Below are 12,856 nucleotides of genomic sequence, written 5' to 3' on the forward strand. Positions count from 1 at the left end.
CAGCCCGAAGACGACGGGTGAGCCCGGCGAGGAAAAGCAGCCAGCGGGGTCCCGCCGCGGTGGTGGCGGCGGTGTGAGGACTTTTCCAGGGGGCGGGGGGAGGACGCTGGTTGCCGCGTAGAGCGAGGGCGCTGAGGTACTGCAGGCTGAGCGCGGCTGCGGAGACATCTGCAAAGAGCCCCGGTGGGTACGTGCCCCGGTCCCCCGAGCGCCGGGGAGAAGCGGCGCCCTCCTCCCCTCCGGCTCCCCCCTCACCTCCCGCCGGGTCAGTAGCTCCCGAGCCAGCTGGTGAAGTCCAGCAGCTCCCGCTCCTCGGGGCTGAGCGCCGCGTCGTAGCCGCTCTCCTCGGAAGAGCAAGGCGAGCCGGGCACGGAGGAGGCGAAGGAGGGCGAAGCGGAGGAGTAGCCGCCGCCGCCGCCGCCTTCCCCGACGGCCGCCCGCCCGCGGCCGTCGGGGAAGGCGGCGGCGGCGTCGTGCTCGTCGAGGAGCCGCTGCAAGGCGCGGATGTACTCGACGGCGGAGCGGAGCGTCTCCACCTTGCTCATCTTCTTGCTGGCGGCGCCGTGCGGGACGTGCTGGCGGAGGGCGGCGAAGCCCAGGTTGACCAGCCGCACGCGGTTGCGCTCCCGCTCGTTGCGACGGGCCACGGCGGCCGCCGTCGCCGCCCCGGCGCCCGGCAGGGCGGCGAAGGCCAGGCGGCGCTTGCAGCGCAGCAGCTCGGGGGAGGCGGGCCGCCGGCGGCCGCGGGGGGCGGCGGGGGGCAGCGACGGCAGGACCCCGCCGTTCATCGCCGGGCGGCCACGGCGGCGGCTGGGGAGGGGTGGGGTGGAAAAAAAGCGCTCCCGAATTTAAAATTCGAACGAAGAAAAACTACTCCCGGGAGACGGAACTGGGAAGGGAGAGAAGGGGGGCGGGGAGGGGAGCGGGCAGCGCGGGGGGCACTGATCCCCACCCCCGTCCTCTCCCGCCGCCGCTCCGCGCCTCTGCGGCGGGCGCCGCCGCCGGACGGCCCTTATCAACGCGCCGCCGCTCGCGAGCCCCCGCCGGCCGCACGCGCCGCGCATGCCGCGCCACGCGCGCCCGCCGCCGCCGCGCCCCCCGCCCGCCCTCCCCCCCGCGCGCGCCCCCGCCCCCGCGCGCGCCCGGCGCGTGGCGCCGCCAGCCCCGGCAGATCATTCCCCCCCACCCCCCATCCACATCCACATCCACATCCACATCCACATCCACATCCACATCCCACCCCCCGGGCCCTTTCGCCCCTGCCCCTCCGGGGCCGCCCCGCCCGCCGCGGGGGCGTTGCGCTCCTCTCTCGCACTCCGCGGCTTTTTCCCTTTCATCGCCGCTTCTATTTTTGTATTTTTAATATTTTAAGTTAACTTCTGCTATTGTTGGGGGGAGGGGCTCCCCTCTCGCACCGCCTCCCCCTCTCGTCCTGCCTCTCCCCCCCGCACACCGGCGCAGGCACGCACCGGCAGCCGAGGCTGCCCCTGCCCCAGGTGAGGCGCCGGTCCCGGGTCCCGTCCCCCAAACCGCGCACCTCGCGGCGGCAGTGGCGGCCGGGGAGAGAAGGCGGCGGCAGCCCCGGAGCCGCGGGTCGTTCCCCGGCGCAGAGCGGCGGGTGGAGGCTGCCCCGCCGTCGGGCGCCGGGCTGGGAGCGGTGCGGGCACCCGGCTGCCGGCTGGCGGGCGCTCGGCAAAGCGAAGGGCATCACCGGGACGCCGCTGCCTTACGCGCACGAAGGGACAAAAGCGAAGTTGGGCAGTGGCGTGAGTCGCCTCACAACGGCCGTTCGCTGCCGGCTGGCTTTGAACGTTTAAGCTCGAGAGTTTCGAGGATAAAGGCATGGAGAGGAGAAGAAAAACGCAAAACTCGTGGCCCGGGGTCTGCACCCAGGCTTCCCTTCGCCAGGGCAAGCAATCCCGCTTGGTTTTCCATCAGGCAAGCCTCCAGCAGCAGGGTAAGGTGCTTTCAGATAGCTGGATTTAATGGGGAGGCCAAAGGAGATGCTTCTTGGCGTCCCGGGAGCTTGAGGTGTGAAATAACCCGCAGAGAGTTTTGCTACTTAAGTAGGGTGGGTGGAGGGGTGCTACATGCGCCCACTACCCAGGGGCTGCAGTCCACTCTTGGCTTCAGCACGGCTTGCCAAGAGGTGCTGTCCTGGGGGTTGCCATCCTGCCCAGCCTTTAGAAAACCCAAAAAAATCGTGTAGTGCTAAAACATTGCCAACAAACCCTTTCGGTGGGGTTAGCCTTGTCCCCTGTGCCAGCCACCAGGCTGGTGGTGATGCGGCCCCTCGGTGTGACCGTGGAGGGTGCTCATCCATTTGAGCGCTTGCAGCATCAGGTAGTTGGGGTAAGAGAAGTGGCAGTTGCCTTCTGCAAGGTCTCCCTCCACCCAGAGGCGCGCAGGCAGGAAGGTTTGAGGCAGTTGAGTTACGAGGCTTCCTTTTTTGGCAGGGAACAGGAAAGCTTCACAAAAAGCTCTTCAAAGCTGGTGTTGCTGGCAGCAACCTGGTGGTAGGGACATGTGCTTGCCCACGGCAGAGCCGTCACCACATGGGTAGGTAGGTGCCAGTGAGGCTCTGCAGTACGATTTGGGTATCAGAGTAAGGACCTGTACCCCCCTGGCTATCCTGAACTGCGCTGCTGCTGCTCCTATGGCGTACCTAAGCCAAAACCAGTACCACAAAGAGCTGTCCATGATTTCTAGATGTCACGCTGTGAAACTCCTTTCTACCTGCTTGGGGTATTTAGGGAGCAGCAAGGCTCCACCAAGCTGGAAGAGAAATATTTTTCCCAGGGATCAGTTGCAATGTCAGTGGGCTAAAGGAGTGGGACCCGCTGCAGCATCGCAGGCAGACAGGTTGAAATTCCTGGAAGGGACAGGAAGGAGGAGCCTGTGGGTGTTTCGTGTTATCTGGAAAGCCCGCTCAAGGATGCATCAGGCTTAGCACCCAAATTTGGTGGTTTTCAAGACATTCTTGGCCGTACCCTAGAGCTGGGGGAAAAACCACAAGCAGCCGCACTGCTCATCTGAAGGGTCTGACCCAAGGGGAGCAGCTCGTGGAGGGTGACGCAGGTGGGAGCTCTTTGTCTGGTGGGTTCCTGTGAAGTACAGGGGAGATGCTGGTGTGCATGGATGTACTTGTGCACATAAGTGGTCATGGGATCACTTGCTTGGCTCAAGCCACATAACCCTGGGCACTCGTCTACAGCATCTGGCTTGCCTGGCGCAGGGGGCTAACCTCAGAGTCGCTACTGGCTTAGGCAGAAGGGGCATTAGTGCAAGGGAGAAATACTGATGTTCTTTCATTATCCTGTCCTTAATTTCTGATGTAAGCCTTTCTCACAGGAAAGAGGAAGTTGCCGTCTTTGAAGCTGTTCCAGAGAAAACCTTTTGCATTGAAGAGCCACGCTCAAGAGTAATAACTGGATTTTTATCGTACAAAAATAGCTACAGGGATTTTTTTTTCAGTAATAACACACCTTTCAAACACCAGTCAATCCAGTCTCAAGGGACAGCATGCAGTCTCCAGCCCCAGTGATTCCACGCTTAGCTTGGGGATGAGCTTGACTTGTCCAAATTGGCTTTGGGGCTCTGGATGGCAGATGTGGCTGTTGGGTCTGGGCCTGAGCATGGCACAAAGCAACTGCTTTCTTAACAGTACAGCTGGTTTTCCCGTAGTCTGAAGGTAGGTACATCTCGTGCTCTGAGAAAGGCAATCTTCTTTGAAATCTCTGTATAAAGTTAATGACTGTGTCAGATCAAGTTGAACAAGACATCATTAAACAAAGTCTATGTTCACAATCAACTTCCTGATCATAATCTGGGGAGAGAGAGCATCCAGCAATGTGCTGCCCATCCCAAGAGGGCATAGAGAAGAAATTCTCCTTTCCTGGCACAGGTAAGGCAAAAGGGATAAATGCATGGCTGGCGTGGACAGTTTGCAGCCCTGCCTGGCTTTGGCCAGCGTGGTGCCTTGGCAGGAATGCAATGGACCCCAGGAACTGGGTCATGGTGGACTGATCCACCAGGACCCAGTTCCTGCCATTACAGTTCCAGGCATTACAGGCAGATGACATGAGCTGCTTGTTGGGTTCTCTTGCTAAAACATTCTGGAGCTCAGTGGAAAGCATAGAGGTCCCATCATGATAAGGCTCGAGAGAGAAAATGCCAGAAATCTACAGGGAGGGGGCAGCTGAGCAGCCCCGCTCTTGGTGAGCAGGTGAATCCCCACTTGCCAAGCTGGGCTCTGCTTGAGCTGGTTTTGCTGGGTGCAGGGCTAGAGATGTGTTTAGGTCTCTCGCTTGCACAGCTGGCTTCTGGGCAGTTACGGTTTGCAACACGTGGAAAAGCAGAAAGAATGCAGTTCAAGTAGCAGAGGGTGCATTACAGCTACAAGCTCCGTTGTTTCACTTTTGGGTGGGGAAAGAAGTTTATTTGAGTTTACTCTTTGAAGGGAACTCGTCATCAGTGTGTGCTCTTTTCAAATGTAGCCTTTCTTGGGCCCGGTGAACCTTTTTTTAATAACTTTTGATTTTTTGGTTTGGGTTTTTTTTTTTTTTCTTACCCACAATTAATTTCAAAGTGCCTGGGAATCACAGAAGGCTTTCTGAGATAAACCTTGGAAATAATAATAAATGAAAAAGTCCTTTGGAGATTTTATGTCGTCTCTCCAGTTTTGTTTCTCCCAAAGCAGCCTCCGGCCAGCCTGGTTTCCATTCATGGTGCAGTGGTATGGTGCATCTGAAGCTTGGCAAAGCCCAGCCCCTCCCCCTATTCTCTTCTCCTTCCCTTCTTGAAAAGAGACAGCCTTGGGTTTAAAAGTTGTGTTCTAGCTTTGATTGCATGTATGTGCTATATGAATGCTAAGCAGTCTTTACAATGCGCCCTTGTGATGCACCCGGGAAGGCAGAGGGCTGTGAGGTCTCCCGGGCTTCCCGTCATTCACACGGCTTCGGTGGGGTTTGGTATGGGCATGTTTTATTTACGAGCGAGCTCCAGGGTGAATATGGCTGTGTTACCAGCAGTATCTGCGGCACTGAATGGGCTGAGCCAGTGACACTTGTAAATCTGCCAGAGCTGGAGCTATTTTCTGCCGAGGAGGAGAGGTATTTTCCCCAGCGTGGTGTGAGCTGGCTAAGGAGGAGGGTCCTGAGAGGCAGCAGGGACCCGGCATGGACCTCTCCTGCCTGGATGATGGGTGTAGTTTTGCCTCCTGGAGCAACCTCCTTTCCCTTGCCTCCAGCTTATACCTTCATGGGAGCACAAATAGCAGTGCCCCAAAGTCGAGGAGGAGGTTTCTCTTACCTGCTGCTGCATGGCTGGAGTTCAAGCAGCTGGGGCTGGGGTGCTGCTGTGGCATTGTTGGTTGTTGCACCGAATGAGTGAGAACCAGAAAAGCAGACAGCAAGGAAGCACTCTAGCGTGAATTTGGCCTCTTCTCCATTTATGTTTACTCTCCTAAGTTCACCCTGTGCAGCATTAATGCATCAAATCCCCCAGCTCTTTTAGGACAGCTGTCTGACAGCGTGGGCAGCTTTTCTCTCCAGGTTGGAAGAGGATTGGAGGTTTTTAGCTAAAAAAACCTTAGGAAAAAAAAATCTGTCTTTGTTCCACTTTTTTGCTCTGCTCCTTCTGGATGAGGTGGCCTGTCCTTCCGACACCCATACAGCTCTGGATGCTGGTATGTATTTTCACAGCCTAACAGAAGGCTGCAAGCTGCCACATGGCTAGAAGAGGGCACCTGGACTCTCCGGGGTATTCCCAGTCTTGCTCCCCTCCTTCTGCACTCCAGCTGATAAGGGAGGAAGCCACAGGCAGGAGCTGTGGTCACCTGTGGTTTTTGCAGAATGTCTGGGAGTGGTAAGTGGCCCTCTTGCAAAGGGGACTGACTGATAAAACCTGGCAGGGCAGGTAGGAGGCAGAGCCTTGCTGTAAAACCCACACTGCCATCCAGCCCCTGCACCAGCTGTGAGGATGGTTCCCTGTCATGCCTCCAGCCCTGCCCCTCTTCCTGCTGGGAGAGGGCTGGGGGGTCAACTTGCTTCTCACCAGGGCTCCCTGGGGTGAGAGCTGTGGAGGCAGGCGTGTACCAATGACAGGCACCCCAAGAAAATTTAATCCCATAGGAACTGAAGAGTTGTAAAGACCCCCTTTCGATAACCAAAGGTAAGATGAGCGCCTGTGCCCCTGCTTCGCTCACTTCCGTAGTGCTCTTGCATGTGCCGAACGTGTCTCTCTCAAGCAGAGCCCAGCCTCCCAATGCCCCAGGTCTACTAATGCTCAGGCTATTGGTCTTCTTTTGGGTGGGAGGGAGAAACTTCTTTTGCTCTTTATTATTTTTTGATGTTAGAAATTCACGTGTTCTGCCCCAGAGAGAAATGTTTCAAGTCATACATACATACAATAAACGAGGAAGACAAGAGAAGCGGCAGAAAATGTCTCCGCCCTAAATCCAGCACAGTGCTGGAGCAGGTAGTTGAGGGAGCTGACACAGAGGCAAAGCACCGAGCACTGGAGGTGGGAGAAGTATCTGAAGCATCGGAGGACATGGGCAAGCTACCAGGAACTGGCATTTGTAACCACAGCGTAGGAAACATCAGTTTAAACCCAGCTATTTAAAGTGACAGACCTGCTTTGAGAGCTTTTATGGCTGGAGACAAAAAGAGGTAGAGCATCTTTTGTGGGGAGACTAGGAGCCCTTCCAAGGGGTGTAGATTTTGTGAACGCTCGTGTGGTCCTGCAGTGAGGCGGGAGGCTCCTGCACGGACAGAGGAGACCTCTGTGGAGCCAGGAAGGGAACTGCCCATATTCCCTTCACAAAGCCCACTTGAATCGTCCAAGCCTTCGGGAAGAGCTTCTGCTGGCCTGTGAGGACCTCTAGTGTGAGATCTGGCTTTGCACAGGTCTCCGGCAGCGTGCGTTTGGGCTTGGGAAAGGAGACTGGGGGCTAGGGGAAAACGAAGATGGGCTGCATGGTTGATCTCATGCCCCTGGCTGTGAAACAGGGCCCGTGGCTGGGCCCTCGCTCTTGCTTCTGTGGCTGGTTTCACACACGGAGCTGTGGTTCACACCTCCTTGCGACCCTTCCAGATTTAATGCCTAACTCCACCTGTGGACCAACCCTGCTGCCTTTATACCCCTGTCCCTTTGGTGGTCATTCCCCTTGAAAATCCAGGTGACAACACACCTGTCTGTCCCACAGCACCAGAAATAGTGGCTGGTGCTAAAGGTTCTGCAGTTGGGTCCAGCCCTAGGCACTTTCCCCACCTGCCACATGGGGGGCGGGGGGGGGGGGTGTCCATGTGGACATGGTCACCTTGCAGCGCTGCTCGCTTTGGAGCCTGCCCTGCTGCGGCTGGTGCCCGGTATCTGCACCTGGGCATCAGCTGCCTCCCCAGCCTACTCTCTCTGTAGTTTTCTCCACGCTACTCTCCTTCCCTGCTGTCTATCCCTTGGTCTTTCTCAGGTGTTTTCCAGCTGGTGGCTGGAGTAGCTCTCTCTGTGCGCACACGTATGTCAATGTCTCTGCCTGGACCTCAGGGAGCCCCAGCAGGGCAGGGACCTGTGAGCCATGGGGGGACGACACCGCTTTTCAGAAATGGCTGTGGCAGCTCTCACGCCTGTCTTGAGAGGCTGCAATGAAGATGTTTTGCAAGAAAGCTAGTGGTGTAGTCAGAAAATCATGTCATGCTTTTTCCTGTGCTTCTGGCTTTGAGCAACTCTCTCTTGCTTCTATTTGCTCTACAAAATGCATCTTCCTTCCTTTTTTCACTCCCCTCCTTTTTATTCATTATCATTTTCTTGTAGCTACAGTTCCTTATGTGGGATGGGTTTGCCTTTTTTTTCCCCTTTCTTTGCTGCCTGGGGCGGGGTGTGTGTGTGTGTGCAGCTATATTCCATTATTGTGTTTCACCTCTTTCCCAGTAGGGAAAAACTAGGGCTGATTAAGGCACTTGGTTCGGTTCTTCGGTTTCCCTTTGGCCAGATCATTCCTGAGACTTCTTTGCAATTTACTTTTGGGAAATATACATCCAGCCATCAGCCGGTTTTGAAGCCAGAAGTCACCTGAGTCTTCTGCAGCCATGGGTCCATGGGGTCTTCTGTTCTAGGAGAGGGGAAAGGGGAGTCAAAGTGTCAGTGCACAGGGAAGGTCTCCTGAGCAGACTGTTATGTTTACATATATACATTTTCTTGAATAAAATACTACCAAAGGGATTCTTTTCCCTCATCTGCAAACAAAATCTTTAATAGAGGCTCAGCCAAAGGTTATTGACTTGTGGTGGGTTTTAAAGGGGGAGGGAAGGCTCTTACACAGATCCTTTTGGGGCTTTTGATGTCTTTTTTAAACGACAGGTTATATTTTTTTCCTAAATAACTTTTTCCTAAACTTCTTCCCAATGCTATTTATGCAGATCTAAAAATACATATATATATAGTGACAATGCTCATTAAGCAAAACTGCATCCCAGTGAAAGTGTAAACCAGGGTATTTTGATGATGACCCTGGACTGGACGGTTTCAAAATTTTTTTAAAGAATCCTTGCTTTGAATTCCATGAAAGGCTGTTTTTCTGTGTGCCTTTCCTCCTGGCCCCAGCTGGCTGTGTGTCAGAGCTGTCGGTAGCCCACCGAAAGCCCAGGCAGAGGGCAGCTGCTCTAAACAGGATTTAATAGTCGGGCAGGAGGAGGTGCATCGGCACGTGGTGGGGACTGCACTTCCCGAGAGGCCCCGCTGTGGCCATGCCTCTCTTTGGTGGAAACCCAGGCTTTATCAAGAGCTGGAGGGACCAACTGCCACCTCTCGCTGGGGACAAGCCGCCATGGGACTGAGGTGCGGAATGAGGACCACCAAGTGCCAGCTGCTGGTGACCAGCCTCTGTGTCATGGTGAGCAGGCAAGTTTGGGGGGGGAACTCTGCAGAATCGGGGCAAGGCAAACTGCTGCCTTCCCCATCCCTGCTCAGAGAGGGACGGGTTTTCCCACGTTCTGGTTTTTTTTTTGCTGACAGAAGGCAAGCAAAGCCTGAGTTATCGTTGTGCCTTGGGCAGTTATCACCGGTCGCCAGTGTCGCCCCCTCCTCTGCCGATAGACTTCTGGTTTCTCAGAAGTGTCACGCCGCTGCAGCTCTTTCACAACCCGGCAGCCAGAAGGAGAAAGGAAAGGCTGCTGCCACAGAATGGGTCGTTCTCGGCAAAAAGATACTTGCTTCTCAGTCCTTGGAGCAAAAGAGGGAGGATGGACCCGCTGCAGTCATGCTTGTTGCTGGGGGGGTGGTCAGACGCAGGTGGGATCGGTGAGGCTAGGAAACTGCAGGGCTTTGGTGGGAGTTTATGTGAGAGACCTGGGGATATGAACCACAAAGTGAAAGCAGCCTAAGGATCCTTTTTATCAGCTTCTGAAGCAAACTCAAGGGGAACTTCTTGCCATTTGCTGTTAGAGCTGATGGGAAACAGTGGAAACTAGCAAATGCTTCTTGTGGATGTTTTCAAGTTGTATGGGCTTGCTGCCTTTCACTTCATCAAAACTTGCAAGCTTAAAAAATAATAATTTCTATTTGGTTCAAATAGAATAGTGGCTTGGAAAGATGCTGCTGCTATAGTAGTAATAGTAATAATAATAATAATAATTATTGATGCTTTATTTTGGGTCACACATAAAAATTGTAGCTTGTCCAAGTTGCAGCATTTTGTGACCACTGTCTGTAGTGGCTGGCTGTTGTTCCCTCCTGCAAATACCAGAATATTGGAGAAAATCAAGGGTGGATTGCTACCAACAGTGTTTAGAGGAGACACCAAGGCACAGCCGCTGTGGATGGCAAGAATCACCTTATCGCTGTTGGAAGGACTTTAGACTGATGTTTCTCAGAAATCTGTGCTAACTGGTGTTACACTTAGCAGTTTGCTGGGCATGGATTGAGACATGCAGTAATGCACAGCATGCTGGATCAGGAGGTGCCACAAATTAGGTTATTTTTAAGCCAAAAAATGCTATGGTTTCAATGTATTTAAATCTCCAAAACTATAATGCTACAGCAAAAGCTGCTGATTAGTCTACCCTGGAAGAAAATGTCGTATAGTGGGGATTATGTTGACACCAGACTGTCACTTTTGACAGAGGGATTATATTTCTGTATTGTAAAGGCACAAAATGCTGAAACCTTGGGACCTAGGAGTGGTCTTGCTTCTTGTATTCCCCAGGTTCATCGCACTAGTAGGAGCTTTTTTAACTGTCCCGCTGATGGTGCCCCTGTCCCAGCTCTGCCACCAGCCATGCTGCAAGGAGCCCTGCTCTAGAGCCAGGTGCCATCAGAAATGTTCTCTCTCCATTGCCTGGACTTGCTCTGGGCAGCGTGGAGGGTAACATGCTGGAAGTTACCCCGTGCTTTAAGCATACTGGTGTTCTATGGAATGGGACAGAAACACGGACAGCCCAGTGGCATCTTGCAGTGACATAAGTCAGCACAGGCTAGAGTAGTACAAGGCTGAGCACTTTGCACTCTACACAGGCAGGCAATGGGGCTAGCATTGCAAAAAGCAGAGAATATAACCCCAGCCCAAACCCACTCTTGAAGCTGGCAGCCTGTGTAACTGCACATGTGTACTCTGCAGAGCAGGGTGGGACTACGTGAGTGCTGCAAGAGCATCGATCCTCTGGGCTTTTTTCACCTTGTGGGAATTTCACCCACAAACAGTGGCCAAGAGACCACAGGCTGTGCAGTGCCACATGTGCTCACTATGCCAGAGAGAAAAAGAGCTTTAGTGTGTTTAAGTGTCGAGGGTTTGTCCTTTATGTGCATTTTGGAATATGTTCAGTGGTCTTTGGATGAGCAAGCTGTCTGCATCTGTGTGGGGCTCAGGAGCATCCGGATACACCTCAAAGCTTGGTGTGTACTCAGCAGGAGCTTCTGCCTTGTCAATCCCTTCCTAAAAACCTTCTTTTCCAGCTGCTGGCGTTGTCCATTGCCACACTGAGCACAGTGACCCACTATGGGCTCCATTTCAGCCTCATCAGCGACATCTCCCTGGAGAGCAACTCCTACAGGGTCATCCACCACGCAGGTATGTCATGGTCACATCCCACCAAGACCTCAGGGAATCCCAGGAGCGGCAGAATCCCCCAGAGCAGTCAAAGGAAATGCAGCGGCATCATGGAAAGGGGCAGGGACTGGCCTGTGGAGGATGCACAAGGGCTGACGCAGTCCTGCAGACACCTATTCCTGTATCAGACCCATATGTTTGGCACCAAAAGGCGCTACAGGAGCACAGGGGGCTCAGGTGCCACCTCCTTCACTGCTGTCCCTCTATTCACTGTCTCCCCAGCCTTTCCCTGTGCTGCAATGAAAGCACAGGTGGGGGGGTCCTCAGCTAAAGGTGCAGTTGGGCTGGAAGGGCCCTGGGAGCATGGGAACAGGGACTATTGTAGGAGTTGAAGCAAAATGTAGAAAATTGGAAGGAGAAATGCATGGAAATACCTGGTTTTGGAGGATATATGGAGCTTCTTTTCCATACACAAGCAAGAAATGCAAACTGGGCCTTGGGTACAAGGCTAGAGCAAAGACACAAGAACAGCCCAGATACTAAAATACACCACTCGCCTCTGTTGTGCTTGATCTGCTGCTTTCCCAAGCTATGCTCTGGGCTTAAACATGCTCATGCCCTCTCTGGATCCTGGTTCTCAATTTCAGTTTAACAAGACAGGTGTGACAAATATGTTAGTCCACAGCTAAGGTACAGCCCCCCCCCTGCTTTTCTTACCCACACTGGGAGCTATACAGACTGGTCTTTAATCTGCCTGGCAGGCTCCCTCTTCCCAGCCACCCCTCCCCAGAGACATTTCCCTGGCTTTGCTTGTGAGCATTGTCTCTTGGCATGGTTATCCCTGAAGTGAGGGTTGCAAGGCCCTTTGCAGCACTGTGCTCCCAAGCCCTGTTGCAGGGTGCAGGCGGCGACCCTGCCTTAGCCGTGAGGAAACCAGAGGGTGAGTGTTGCACCAGATTAGCAACGCCAGAAGTCCTGATAGGGGCTGTGGGACAGCTGCTGCACATCAGTTCCCCCCATTCAGGGGGGTCTTTATCAGAGTGCTGAAATAATTGACAGCTTGCGGTCTGCCGGGTGGACCCACACCCTCTCAGGGTGCTTCCCTCTGCTGGAGCTGTGGGAACCACTCAGAGGTTTACAGCCCTGCCAGATAAGCAAAGCATACACAGCTGGGGGCATACTTAATAAATTATAAAACAAGTTCAGTTCTTCAGCCCGGTCCTCTTGGGCCAGCTCTCCAGTACACACTTTTTGGCCACTCTTTGGGCAAAAGCATCAGACAAGGCCTCTGTTACCCCTAAAGTCTTGGTGTCTGACAACAGCTCCCATGTCTGACTTCTTTCCAGCTTTCTACTTTGGGATCTGCCTCAGTATGACCCTGATCCTCGCAGCCCTGCTGAGCTCTGCTGCCACAGTGCGGGAATCGCAGTGCCTCACAGCCATGGTGCGTATCCAGAGGGACCTTGTGTGTGGGGTGTGCTTTTTGCAACCTTGGGCTGATACCCTTAAAATGTGGTGCTGGGGGTGATTTTGCCTTGTGCCTGGGAGCATGTGTGCCCGGAGAAGGACGTCCTGCTGCTCCAGACTGTGCTGCAAGAGGACATTGTTATAAAAGGCATGACTTTGTAGAGCTGTTTCAGCTGGAAGACACATCCATCTGTGCCCTGTTTCTATTGCCAAGGTGCTTTTAGAGCTGGATCACTGGGAGATGCTTATCTGCCAAAGCAGTTGCAGTAGTGACGATTCCTGGTGGTTTTTTTTCTCACCAAGTCAACACATAGGGAAACCTTGGAAGTGTGATTTTGAGTCCCACGT

The 12,856-nt window shown here is 54.0% G+C and overlaps 2 protein-coding genes across 2 annotated transcripts in view; one reads left to right on the top strand and one right to left on the bottom strand.

Moving 5' to 3' along the window:
• Window positions 1-266: 266 nt before the first annotated feature.
• Window positions 267-788, bottom strand: ASCL2 (achaete-scute family bHLH transcription factor 2; the record flags this gene model as incomplete). The annotated part of the gene is made up of 1 exon (XM_084262716.1): window positions 267-788. One exon carries the CDS (start codon window positions 786-788, stop codon window positions 267-269), a length of 522 nt encoding a protein of 173 aa, XP_084118842.1.
• An 8,054-nt stretch (window positions 789-8,842) lies between these two features.
• TSPAN32 (tetraspanin 32) overlaps window positions 8,843-12,856 on the top strand; it is a gene marked incomplete at both ends in the record, with an annotated part of 29,546 nt that continues 25,532 nt past the window's right edge. The window contains 3 exons of the mRNA XM_084262719.1: window positions 8,843-8,890; window positions 10,948-11,062; window positions 12,388-12,485. Of these exons, the coding sequence (XP_084118845.1) occupies window positions 8,843-8,890; window positions 10,948-11,062; window positions 12,388-12,485 (261 nt within the window). The remainder of the gene's footprint in view (window positions 8,891-10,947; window positions 11,063-12,387; window positions 12,486-12,856) is intronic.

This window comes from Gallinula chloropus (genome assembly GCF_964237585.1).
Source record: "Gallinula chloropus genome assembly, chromosome: 4".
Taxonomy (NCBI): domain Eukaryota; kingdom Metazoa; phylum Chordata; class Aves; order Gruiformes; family Rallidae; genus Gallinula; species Gallinula chloropus.